The following is a 12,530-nucleotide window of genomic DNA, read 5'->3' as shown; positions in this document are numbered from 1 at the left end:
AAGCTTTATTAAACGATTAAAGCTTTATTAAACGATTAAAGCCTTATTAAACGATTAAAGCTTTATTAAACGATTAAAGCTTTATTAAACGATTAAAGCTTTATTTAACGATTAAAGCTTTATTAAACGATTAAAGCTTTATTAAATGATTAAAGCTTTATTAAACGATTAAAGCTTTATTAAACGATTAAAGCTTTATTAAACGATCACGATTGGGAGCAGCAGAACAGTGATCAGACATTCCCTGTGTTCTATGTATTTGATCATTTAGAACATTTAGACTGGTACATCCCTACTTGACATTTAACCTTAATATATAATAATATCTAACCTTGAGGTGGGGTGCTGTAAAGGTCAGAGGGCGTGCTGGGGTCACTCTTCCCGATGTTGTTGATGGAGATGACCTGGAAGCGGTAGGACACGTAGGGTTGCAGGGCAAGGGTCACGCTCTCTTTAGTTCCACTGACTCTCTTCAGCTCCTCCCAACCCCGCTCCTTAGAGCCAATATCATCAAACTCCACCACAAACTCTGGAGGGAGAGAGAGAGAGAGAGAGAGAGAGAGAGAGAGAGAGCATCAGTGACAATGCAGGGGTCCAATGGTCCAATGACTTAACCAATAAGCAGAAGAGATTAAGTAATATATGACAATGTAGAAATCACTCAGTCTATGTAAATAGATAAAACAGGTGTTCATGCTCTCAGGAGAGTTATGATAATATAATGATAATGTGGTATGGGGTTGGTAATTCAAAGTGCAAAGCCTCAAAGTGATCTGGTTATCAAAGGCAGGCAGCAGTGTCCATTCTGTCTCAGGCCTGGACAGCTGTGGTCATCTCCACTGAAACTAATACTCGAAACGTGACCTCACTCTCCCTTGGGGAGATACATGATAGGACAGCTATGGGTTTGCAGTTCAAAGCATCACAGTGATCTAGTATCAATCAGACCTGGGTTCTTTGGGTTCTAATAATTCTGAGCATTTGATTGAGCTTGTCTGAAGTGACAGACAGGCAGGGTTTGCAGTTAGCACTGTTGGGACTATAAAAGAAAACAAATACAATTTGAAATGAGATCTGGGATCAGTGTCTGTTGATAGCAGGGGAGAACGACTGCCCCCTCTCATTGACGCCACGGAAGTTCAAGGCCGACTGAGGTACTGCAGGCATTGTTAGCAGCACATTATAGTGAATGGAAAATGGCAATCTTCATGGTCAATCTTCGTGTAAATAAATGTAAAATCTAATACAATCAAGGTACCAATAATTGCTTTCAATACACCAGGTGTATGTCCTTGAACCAATTATTTTAAAATCGCACACAGAAGAAGTTATAAGGAGAATTTTGTTGCTAATGGAAGCCTACAGTACCCCGGTTGGCCTTCAACTTGAGTTACTCAATGAGAGGGGGCAGCACTGAGCTAGCCTGCAACGTCACTTCCTGGAGTAGCTCAAACTGTGCATGTTATGTCTCCATGAGTTGGTTGTGAGCCTACTGCAGGGCGGTTGTGGTCATGTTGTGGTCATTCTAGTGTCAGTGTGTGTTGTGTAGCCTACCTATGACAGGGCTGTTGTGGTCATCTCCTGCGGTCCAACTCAGGGTGACATTGCGGTCCTTAGGGCCAGAGACCTGGAGCTGGGTGGGGGGGTCCGGACGGTCTGGAAGGAAAAGGGAGAAACACAGAGAGGTATATTAAAGACAGCAATAACAGAACACTTCATATTAAAATACATTGCATGAATCAGGGTTTCCCAAAGTCGGTCCTGGGGCCCCAACTGGGTGCACGTTTCGGTATATGCCCTAGCACAACCAGCTCTGCTTGGGCGAGTAAAATGGTCAGAGTGAGGTGTTCTCTCATTTGTGTCTGGAAGTAGCTAGCAAGCTAGCTAACTTTAGCCAGTTAGCTTGAGTGCTTGACTGCCATTGTGAGGTCAGAACGCTCGGATGAACCCTACTCCTCGGCTAGAATGTCCAGTGTGCGCTCTGAACGCTCCAGCGCTCTGAATTTACGAATTTACGAATTTGGAACTCCAGAGTGAATTTATGAACACTGTTGTATCAGACACTCTTATCCAGAGCGACTTACAGTGGAAATAGATAGAAGACATTACACCACATGGTATTATCAGTATTGGACATAGTGTATGTTGAAATTCAGATGGTATATTTCCATACCAACTGTTGTGGAAAATGTATCTGAGGTTACTAGAGCATACAGTAAGTCTGCCAAAGGTGCTTCAACAAAGTACTGAGTAAAGGGTCTGAATACTTATGTAAATGTTATATTTTTCTGTTTTTATTTTTAATAAATTAGCAAAAATGTCTAAAAACCAGTTTTTGCTTTGTCATTATGGGGTATTGTGTGTAATAATAGAATAAGGCTGTAACCTAACAAAATGTGGAAAAAGTCAAGGGGTCTGAATACTTTCCGAAGGCACTGTATGTTGCTGACATTCAGATGGGACTGAACGTTTCCATACCTACTAAAGTGGGACATTTATTAAAAACACAGCCTCAATCAAATTAAATCAAACTTTATTTATATAGCACATTTCTTACAACTAATGCATTTCAAGGTGCTTAACAAATACAAATAATAAAAGGTGAGACAGATAAAAAGACAAAACGTTTCTATGCAAAAAATTTAATCAAGATAGACATGTTGAACTAAGAGATAAATTAAAATAGTAATGCATGCATCACTGCATAATGCATCCCTACATCACTGCATACTAGTATGGTACAGAAGCAGCATTATACCACATATGTTGAAATATGAAATGGGACATTTTCATAGAATAAAAGAGAATAGAATAGAATTCAAAATAATACAATAGATATTTCCATACCGACTACCATGATGGATCCGCTGGCCTCAGCCATGTCCAGGTTGGTGATGACCTCACAGGTGTAAACACCCTCGTCCTCTGTCTGCACGTTGGCCACAATCAGGTCTGGGCCCTCAAACGTGTACCTAGAAATAATGTATTCTTCGTCATTATCGTCATTGAGATTATCATCATCATCATCATCATACTAATACTATTACACACACACACACACACACAGCCTTCTCAGACATACAGTAAATATGTCCTTACTTGTCCTCGTCGTATGACTGAAAGAGTTTCTGTTTGCTCCTCCTCCACTGAATCTGTGGAGGGGTGAGTTTGGGGTCCACCTGAGCCAGGCAGGTCAAGATGGCCGTCTTACCAGGCTGAACACGCAGAGACCCAGGAGGAGACAGGATCACTGTCCTGTCTGAGAGAGAAAGAGGGGAGACGGTTACAGAGATAGGCGCAGGCAGGGTTTGAGGTGTGTGTGTGTGTGTGTGTGTGTGTGGTTCATGACCTACTCACTCAGCACATCCAGGTCAGTGTTGATTGACAGGTTGGTGTTGCTAACGGAGCAGGTGTACAGGCCCTCGTCGCCGTGGGAGACATTGGTGATCTGGAGGTTTCCATTGGTCAGCAGGTTAACCCTGGGCTCAGCCAGTAGAGAAGTGCTGCTGTTCCTCTCCCTGGATAGGAAATACACAGAGATTGATTACACAGAAAACACAGCCAGAGGGTGGGAAACCCAGACTCTCACTAAGCAGCCTAAGGGCACGATTTTGGCTGACTAGTTGTCAATGAGGAGAGTGACACATTCCTTCCTTAATGGAAGATTTTATCTGAATCTAATAAACAAGCTAGTTTCTTAGAATAGAATAGAAGAGAATATAAAAGAATAGAATAGAGTAGAATAGAATAGATCCGTTTGTCTCACCATGTAACCTTAGGTCTGGGAGAGCCGAAGGTCTGACAGTGCAGTACAGCCTTCTGTCCCTCTGTAACGGTGTACGTCTCTCCGTCGGCACTCAGGATCTGAGGAGGCAGCTCTGGGACAGGATACAGGGTACAGGTTTATCAATGTGACATATTTGTTGTTGACAAATATATGAACACACACACACACACACGCACATACACACAACACACACACAGCTCCCCCTCACCGATTACGAAGATGTAGGTATTGACTAGGATGGTTCCGTGTTTGTTGTGGGCCTGACACTGGTAGACTGCTGTATCAGTGAAGACCACATCTCTCAGAATCAGAGCTCCATCTTTCACAGTACGCCTGGGGTCTGGGTCTATGCCTGGGGAGATACACACACACACACACCCACACCCACACACACACACACACACACACACATATTACAGCAAGTCATCACAGCATCCTACCAAAGCACAATACTGATTATATTTTAAGTTACATTTTTAGAGTTGGTAATAGCCGAAATACACAAATATTCTAATTTGACCTATGCACATCAGTAGCAGGTGTAATAAGCTGAGTTTGCTGCAAAACCTTGTTAATGCATAGGTCAATTTTATGTGTAAGAGTGTGTGTGTTATTCCAGACCTGTGATGGGTATCCCATTGATGCTCCAGGCGACAGCAGGAGACGGGATGCCGTCAGCCTGACAGTCCAGTCTCACTGTCTCTCCTGGGGCATAGAGCTGGCTTACTGGCTCCTTGGTCCAGTACGGTGCCGCTGTACAACAAATAACCCAGCATTATACACAACATTATGATACACAACACACACCATCAATATACAATGAGTTAAACAGACAGCATAGACAACAACAGACAGCATAGACAACAACAGACAGCATAGACAACAACAGACAGCATAGACAACAACAGACAGCATAGACAACAACAGACAGCATAGACAACAACAGACAGCATAGACAACAACCGACAGCATAGACAACAACAGACAGCATAGACAACAACAGACAACATAGACAACATCAACAGACAAAAGTATGACACAGGACACACGACAAGATACATAAGGGCATGGTGGAAAACACATCAACACACAGCCACACAGTAACCTTAGCAGGTAAATGAGAGAGGAAACAGTGTGTGTGTGTGTTGTGTTGTTTACCTTCGACGCTGACGGTGTATGTGTGTGTGACCCTGCCCTGTGAGTTGTTGGCTGAACACTGGTACTCTCCCCCATCGCTCTCTGAGATGTTACTGAAGCGCAGCAGGTGGTCAGACAGATCTATGGACGTACGTGACTCGGACAGCTGACCGTCCTTCCTCACCCACTGGATTGTAGGGGTAGGGCTGGAGGGGGACGGAGGGAGAGGGGGGAGGCGGAGGGAGGGAGGGGGAGGATGGTGGAGCCAAAGGGGGAGGGAGGGAGGGAGAGGGGAGGTAGGGAGAGGGGGCAAGAAGGGGGTGGGAGGGAGGAAGGGAAAGAGAGAACGAGAGGAGAGAGGAAGAAAGAGAGGAAAAAAGAGAGAGAGGGGGAGAGGGAGCGAGAAAGAGGCAAGATAGGTCAAGAGGAATATCTAACAAGCTCACTTTGATTGACCTAGCCATGCCTTTGCACAGACAGAGAGAGAGAGAGAGAGAGAGAGAGAGTTACACTTACAGGCCCTGGACGATGCACTCTAGGTCCAAGCTCTGGCCCCGGAGGGCGTGGTAAGTGCTGTGGGTCCCTGAGGGCCTCATCATCTGGGGCCTTCGGCTCCGCACCACTGAGTTAGCTGGAGATAGAGGGAGGGAGGTAGGGAGGGAGGGAGAGGGCAAAAGAAAGAGAGAAACAGATAGTGGGTATGAGGGAGAGAGAGAAAAGGAGGGTGGGAGGGACAGGGAAAGATGGGGGAGAGACAGAAGAAGAGAGCAATAAACAGAGACAGGGAGAGGAAGTGAGAGAGGAATGAAGAGAGAGAGGGAGGGAGGGGGTGAGACAGAGAGAGAGAAACAGAGGTTCATACGGTGGTAGAAAATGTAAAAGTAAAGATACCTTAATCGAAAATTACTACAGTAAAAGTGAAAATCACCTTGTAAAATACTACTTGAGTAAAATTCTAAAAGTATTTGGTTTTACATATACACTGAATAAAAATATGATAGCAACATGTAAAGTATTGGTCCCATGTTTCATGAGCTAAAAATTTTATATATTTTCCATACGCACGAAAAGCTTATTTCTCTCAAATTTTGTGCACAAATTTGTTTACATCCCTGTTAGTGAGCATTTCTTCTATGCCAAGATAATCCATCCACCTGACAGGTGTGGCATATCAAGAAGCTGATTAAACATCATGATCATTACACGGGGGGGGTGCTGAGGAGTATTTCTGTCTGTAATAAAGCCCTTTTGTGGGGAAAAGCTCATTCTGATTGGCTGGGCCTGGCTCCCCAGTGGGTGGGCCTGGCTGCCAAGTGGGTGGGCCTATGTCCTCCAAGGCCCACCCATAGCTACACCCCTGTCCAGTCATGTGAAATCCATAGATTAGGGTCTAATGAATTTCAGTATTAACAGTAAAAGTAGGCTAAATGCTATAAATACTTTCGAATTCCACATTAAGATAACCAGACAGCATTAAAAAAAAATTTTTTGCTTAGTTACTTTACACCACTGGGTTCAAATCAAATGTTATTTGTCACATACACGTGTTTAGCAGATGTTATTGCGGGTGTAGCGAAATGCTTGTGCTTCTAGCTCCGACAGTGCAGTAATATCTAATAAGTAATATACAGTGCATTCGGAAAGTATTCAGACCCCTTGACTTTTTCCACATTTTGTTACGTTACAGACTTACTCTAAAATTGATTAAATCGTTTTTTCCCCTCATCAATCTACACACAATACCCCATAATGACAAAGCAAAAACAGGCTTAGAAATGTTTGCAAATGTATAAAAAATAAAAAACTGAAATAGCACATTTACATAAGTATTCAGAGCCTTTACTCAGTACTTTGTTGAAGCACCTTTGGCAGGGATTACAGCCTCGAGTCTTCTTGGTTATGACGCTACAAGCTTGGCACGCCTGTATTTGGGGAGTTTCTCCCATTACTCTCTGCAGATCCTCTCAAGCTCTGTCAGGTCGGATGGGGAGCGTTGCTGCACAGCTATTTTCAGGTCTCTCCAGAGATGTTCGATCAGGTTCAAGTCCGGGCTCTGGCTGGGCCACTCAAGGACATTCAGAGACTTGTTCCGAAGCCACTCCTGCGTTGTCTTGGCTGTGTGCTTAGGGTAGTTGTCCTGTTGGAATGTGAACCTTCGCCCCAGTCTGAGGTCCTGAGAGCTCTGGATCAGGTGTTCATCAAGGATCTCTCTGTACTTTTCTCCGTTCATCTTTGCCTCAATCCTGACTAGTCTCCCAGTCCCTACGGCTGATAAACATCCCCCACAGCATGATGCTGCCACCACCATGCTTCACCATAGGGATGGTGCCAGGTTTCCTCCAGACATGATGCTTGGCATTCAGGCCAAAGAGTTCAATCTTGGTTTCATCAGACCAGAGAATTTTGTTTCTCATGGTCAGACTCTTTAGGTGCCTTTTGGCAAACTCCAAGCGGGCTGTCATGTGCCTTTTACTGAGGAGTGGCTTCCGTCTGGCCACTCTACCATAAAGGCCTGATTGATGGAGTGCTGCAGAGATGGTTGTCCTTCTGGAAGGTTCTCCCATTTCCACAGAGGAACTCTAGACCTCTGTCAGAGTGACCATCGGGTTCTTGGTCACCTCCCTGACTAAGGCCCTTCTCCCCCGATTGCTCAGTTTGGCCGGGTGGCCAGCTTTAGGAAGAGTATTGGTGATTCCAAACTTCTTCCATTTAAGAATGATGGAGGCCACTGTGTTCTTGGGGACCTTCAATGCTGCAGAAATGTTTTGGTACCCTTCCCCAGATCTGTGCGTCGACACAATCCTGTCTCGGAGCTCTACGGACAATTCCTTCGACCTCATGGATCGGTTTTTGCTCTGACATGCACTGTCAACTGTGGGACCTTATATAGACAGGTGTATGCCTTTCCAAATCATTTGCAATCAATTGAATTTACCAGGTGGACTCCAATCAAGTTGTAGAAACATCTCAAGGATGATCAATGGAAACAGGATGCACCTGAGCTCAATGTTGAGTCTCATAGCAAAGGGTTTGAATACTTATGTAAATAAGGTATTTCTGTTTTTTACTTTTAATAAATTTGGAAACATTTCTAAAAACCTGTTTTCGCTTTGTCATTATAGGGTATTGTGTGTAGATTGCTGATAAAAAATAATAATATTTAATCCATTTTAGAATAAGGCTGTAACGTAACAAAATGTGGAAAAAGTCAAGGGGTCTGAATACGTTCCGAAGGAATTGCAAGGTTGCCCAGAGCTGTACAAAGGTGCTGATACAGCAGTCACAGCACATACACACAAGTGTGCACACGAACACATTACAGAGCCCCCGCTGGCTGTGTGACTCCCTCCTGTCCTGCCCATCTGTGTTCAGTAGCCACACTACTGCAGGCAACACTACAGACATCTGACATGCTCCTATAACCCCAGGTGGTCTTGGCCTGGGTTAGGGTCCCATCAGTGTCTCTGTTGATCAATGTCTGAGTGGCTTCTTAACTAACAGCTGGGGAGGGGTTGAGACAGCCTGTACTCTAGCTAACTAATGACGTTATTAGTGGTGACTGATGGTCAGGGTGATTGACTAGTACTGCGTTACCATGGTGACCAAGGTCAGTCTACAGTGTGTTACCACAGTTACTGAGGTCAGTCTAGTTTAGTATTTACAGGTTTGTGACGGTGAAGGTGATGGGTTCCTTAAAGAGGATGGTTCGAGCTCTGAGGTACTGGGCATTTTAGGTGTAGTCATAACAGTTATAGTACTGTGTTACCATTGTGAGTGACGGTGTACTTACAGGTTGTAACGTTCAGGATGATGGGTTCCTTGGAGAGGATGGTGCGAGCGCTGAGGTACTGGACGTTACAGGTGTAGTCAATACGGGTGTCGTCGGCGGTGACGTGAGAGAAGTAGAGGTTCCCGTCCCGGCCCTGGGTTACACGATCATTCAGCTCTATGTGATTCATTCCTGGAGGGGAGTGAGAAGAGAAGGAGCGGGGAGGGGGAGTAGCGGGAAGAGAGGAGAGAGGGAGGGGGAGTAGGGGGAAGAGAGGAGAGAGGGAGGGAGAGTAGGGGGAAGAGAGGAGAGAGGGAGGGAGAATATAGTTTATTCATGTTTTATTCAGCAAAAAGAACACACCATGAAAAGTCAAATGGTCAAAGGAGATGGAGAGACAGATAAAGGATGAGTAAAACAGACAGAGGGCGAGAGAGAGAGAGAGAGAGAGAGAGAGAGAGAGAGAGAGAGAGAGAGAGAGAGAGAGAGAGAGAGAGAGAGAGAGAGAGAGAGAGAGAGAGAGAGAGAGAGAGAGAGAGAGAGAGAGACACTCACGCTTGTCCATCCAGTGGATGACAGGAGGAACAATGCTGAAGGGAGGGTTACATTTCAGTACCACACTCTCTCCTTCCTCCACATTCTTCTTCACCTTCTGCTCTTTCTGCAGGGCCGGGGTGTCTGAAAGGGAGACATAGAGCGATGTCAGTAACTCTTTAGTTGAGACAGGTATCACTTGTTATGAGCATGTATAAATCATGCAGTATGTATTACTTGTTATGACCATGTTTACAGTTTTTTCCAACTGCTTACATACAAAATCTTTTCATGTCACACGATTTTTGAAACCTCTCACTCAAAGTGCAAAACTACACACCAAATCTCCAAAACCATAAGCTATTTCTCAGCCTTTGACTCGTTTGTCAATAGCATAAAACACTTTTTTCAAAACACTACACACAATTCTCTACCTAAAACACAAAAATCTAACAGGAAGTGACATGCTTTCCTTTTCCAAACACAACCAATCAAAATGCTACACTTATTCACCAGGTCACACACACACTCCTCACATGTGCAAACACTAATTGCTTAACTGATCACTAACCAATCACTGCTTTACTGTAGTATAGGCCTATAAATAGGTCAAAGGTCAGATTACCTGTTTTGAACAATGGATGCCAACAATGGACAGAGAGCAAGAGGAGTAGGAGGGAGAGGCAGGGGACAACAACGAGGACAAATTCAAAGAGGAGGAGTAGGAGTAGGAGGAAGAGGAAGAGGAAGAGGAAGAGGAAGAGGAAGAAGAGGACGAGGGCAAAGAAGAGAAGGAAGGAGAGCCATCTCTGATGAGATTAGGGCAACACTTGTTGATCATGTGATCAACCACGGTTTGACCATGAGAGAGGCTGGACTGAGAGTCCAGCCCAACTTGAGTCGATTTACAGTGGCGTCCATAATTCGAACCTTCAGAAATGAGAACAGGTATGCAACTATCTAATGACTATTTTAGCATTACAGTAATGCACTGTAAAATACGTATGACTGCATAGTATTGCATAAACATTTGTAACTCTAAGCCATCCATTTACTGCACTGCATTGAATGAATGAGGTTGGTTATCATGCTGTACTACATTTTTTTTGTACATTGTTTACAGTTCCTATGCTGAACACATACTGTGTTTGAATTCTGTACAGAGTGGAAAGGCAAAGACATCATGAAGGACGAGGACGCTTGTTTACAGATGTACAAGAGACTGCAATTATAAATATGGTTTTGGCCAACAATGCAATTAGGATTCGAGAGATAAGAGAGCATGTCTTGAATAATGACACCATATTTAACAACATCAATGCTGTAAGCCTGTCGACCATACAACGCATCCTCCAACAGCACCAAGTGACGATGAAACAACTTTACAAGGTGCCATCTGAGAGAAACTCTGACAGTCAAGAATCTGCGACATGACTTTGTAGAGGTATGTATGCAACACTACTTCCAGTACTTCAGACATACCATATTTACTCATCTGTATATCCCTTTGTCTGTTACAGAGAGTATTGGAGATGGATGCCCATGTAATTCGCCATCAATTTATTTATGTGGATGAGGTTGGCTTCAACCTCACCAAAACCAGGCGCCGTGGAAGAAATGTAATAGGACAGAGGGCAATTACCAATGTCCCTGGACAGCGTGGGGGTAATATAACTATGTGTGCTGCCATCACTCAAAACGGGGTCCTCCATCACAATGCCACACTGGGTCCGTACAACACCGGCCATATGCTCACTTTTCTGGATGCAATTTACACAATGCTTGTCCCTGATCCAGATCAGGAGCCTGCTAGATTTGTGGTTATATGGTACAATGTTAGTTTTCACCAGGCTGTTCTGGTCCAAAACTGGTTTGCCACCCATCCACAATTTGTAGTTTTGTACCTACCCCCATATTCACCTTTTCTAAATCCCATAGAGGAATTCTTCTCAGCCTGGCGCTGGAAAGTGTATGATCGCCAACCCTATGCCCGCATGCCGCTTCTCCAGGCAATGGAGGACACATGTGGGGACATAGAGGTTGCCTCTGTCCAAGGTTGGATACGCCATGCAAGGAGATACTTCCCTCGATGTTTGGCAAAGAAAATGTATCTTGTGATGTGGACGAAGTATTGTGGCCAGACCCAGCCCGGAGAAGAGATTAAGCGTAGCTTAGCACTGGTGACTGCCCCCCCCCTACCAATTCCTGGACTGCCCCCCCCGGGACCCCACACACACAAGTGTGTTCTTTACTGTATTCTGTCACGATCGCCAATGAAGTATGACCAAAGCGCAGCGTGTTGAGCGAACATCGTAGACTTTATTATTAAAGAAACCACGATAAAAACAATAAACCACGATCATGAAGTCCTCAGTGACACGACTGAAACGGAAACATAGCACAAGGAAACAAAAACCCACAAACACAAGGAGAAAAACACACAGAATATATATGGCTCCCAATCAGAGATAACGAGCCGACAGCTGACACTCGTTACCTCCGATTGGGAGTCATTAACCAATCACCAAAAAACACAAACAAATGAAACTCACCCAACCCAACACCACCAAATGAAATACACCCTGGCTCTAACACACAGTCCCGGAGCCAGAGTGTGACAGTACCCCCCCCCAAAGGCGCGGACTCCGACCGCGCCTAACCCAAAAATGGGGAGGGCTGGGTGGGTGTTACTCCACGGAGGCGGCTCTGGCGCTGGTCGTGATCCCCACCCCACCATAGTCATTACCCACTTAATTTGCCTCCTACACATTACCACCCCCCAACTACACCCCACTGGGTTAAGGGGCGGCACCGGACTAAGGGGCAGCACCGGACTACGGGGCAGTACCGGACTAAGGGGCAGTACCGGACTAAGGGGCAGTACCAGGCTAAGGGACAGCACCAGGATAAGGGACAGCACCAGGATAAGGAGCAACACCGAGCTAAGGGGCAGCACCTGACTAAATGGCGGATCCTGGCTGGCTGGCTCTGGCGGATCCTGGCTGGCTGGCGGATCCTGGCTGGACGGCCCTGGCGGATCCCGGCTGGACGGCCCTGGCGGATCCTGGCTGGACAGCTCATGGCTGGCTGACGGATCTGGCTGCTCATGGCTGGCTGACGGATCTGGCTGCTCATGGCTGGCTGACGGATCTGGCTGCTCATGGCTGGCTGACGGATCTGGCTGCTCATGGCTGGCTGACGGATCTGGCTGCTCATGGCTGGCTGACGGATCTGGCTGCTCATGGCTGGCTGACGGATCTGGCTGCTCATGTCTGGCGGAAGGCTCTAGCGGCTCCGGTCTGG

General features: G+C 45.5%; 1 protein-coding gene across 5 annotated transcripts in view; it reads right to left on the bottom strand.

Annotated features, from left to right (window-relative positions):
- The window catches only part of l1cama (L1 cell adhesion molecule, paralog a), a 127,617-nt gene that overhangs the window by 15,175 nt on the left and 99,912 nt on the right, over positions 1-12,530 (bottom strand). For all 5 annotated transcript variants that reach the window (XM_041845503.2, XM_041845506.2, XM_041845505.2 and 2 more), the window contains exons 6-17: positions 9,249-9,371; positions 8,715-8,885; positions 5,441-5,555; positions 4,946-5,130; positions 4,409-4,540; positions 3,996-4,139; positions 3,767-3,878; positions 3,358-3,518; positions 3,100-3,259; positions 2,848-2,972; positions 1,555-1,656; positions 332-529 (exon numbers count right to left, since the gene is read on the bottom strand). In XM_041845503.2, coding sequence (XP_041701437.2) covers positions 332-529; positions 1,555-1,656; positions 2,848-2,972; positions 3,100-3,259; positions 3,358-3,518; positions 3,767-3,878; positions 3,996-4,139; positions 4,409-4,540; positions 4,946-5,130; positions 5,441-5,555; positions 8,715-8,885; positions 9,249-9,371 — 1,728 coding nt within the window. The remainder of the gene's footprint in view (positions 1-331; positions 530-1,554; positions 1,657-2,847; positions 2,973-3,099; positions 3,260-3,357; positions 3,519-3,766; positions 3,879-3,995; positions 4,140-4,408; positions 4,541-4,945; positions 5,131-5,440; positions 5,556-8,714; positions 8,886-9,248; positions 9,372-12,530) is intronic.

This window comes from Coregonus clupeaformis, chromosome 24 (genome assembly GCF_020615455.1).
Source record: "Coregonus clupeaformis isolate EN_2021a chromosome 24, ASM2061545v1, whole genome shotgun sequence".
NCBI lineage: Eukaryota > Metazoa > Chordata > Actinopteri > Salmoniformes > Salmonidae > Coregonus > Coregonus clupeaformis.
Note: the sequence above shows the minus strand (reverse complement) of the source record. Positions and strands in the feature narration are given on the sequence as shown.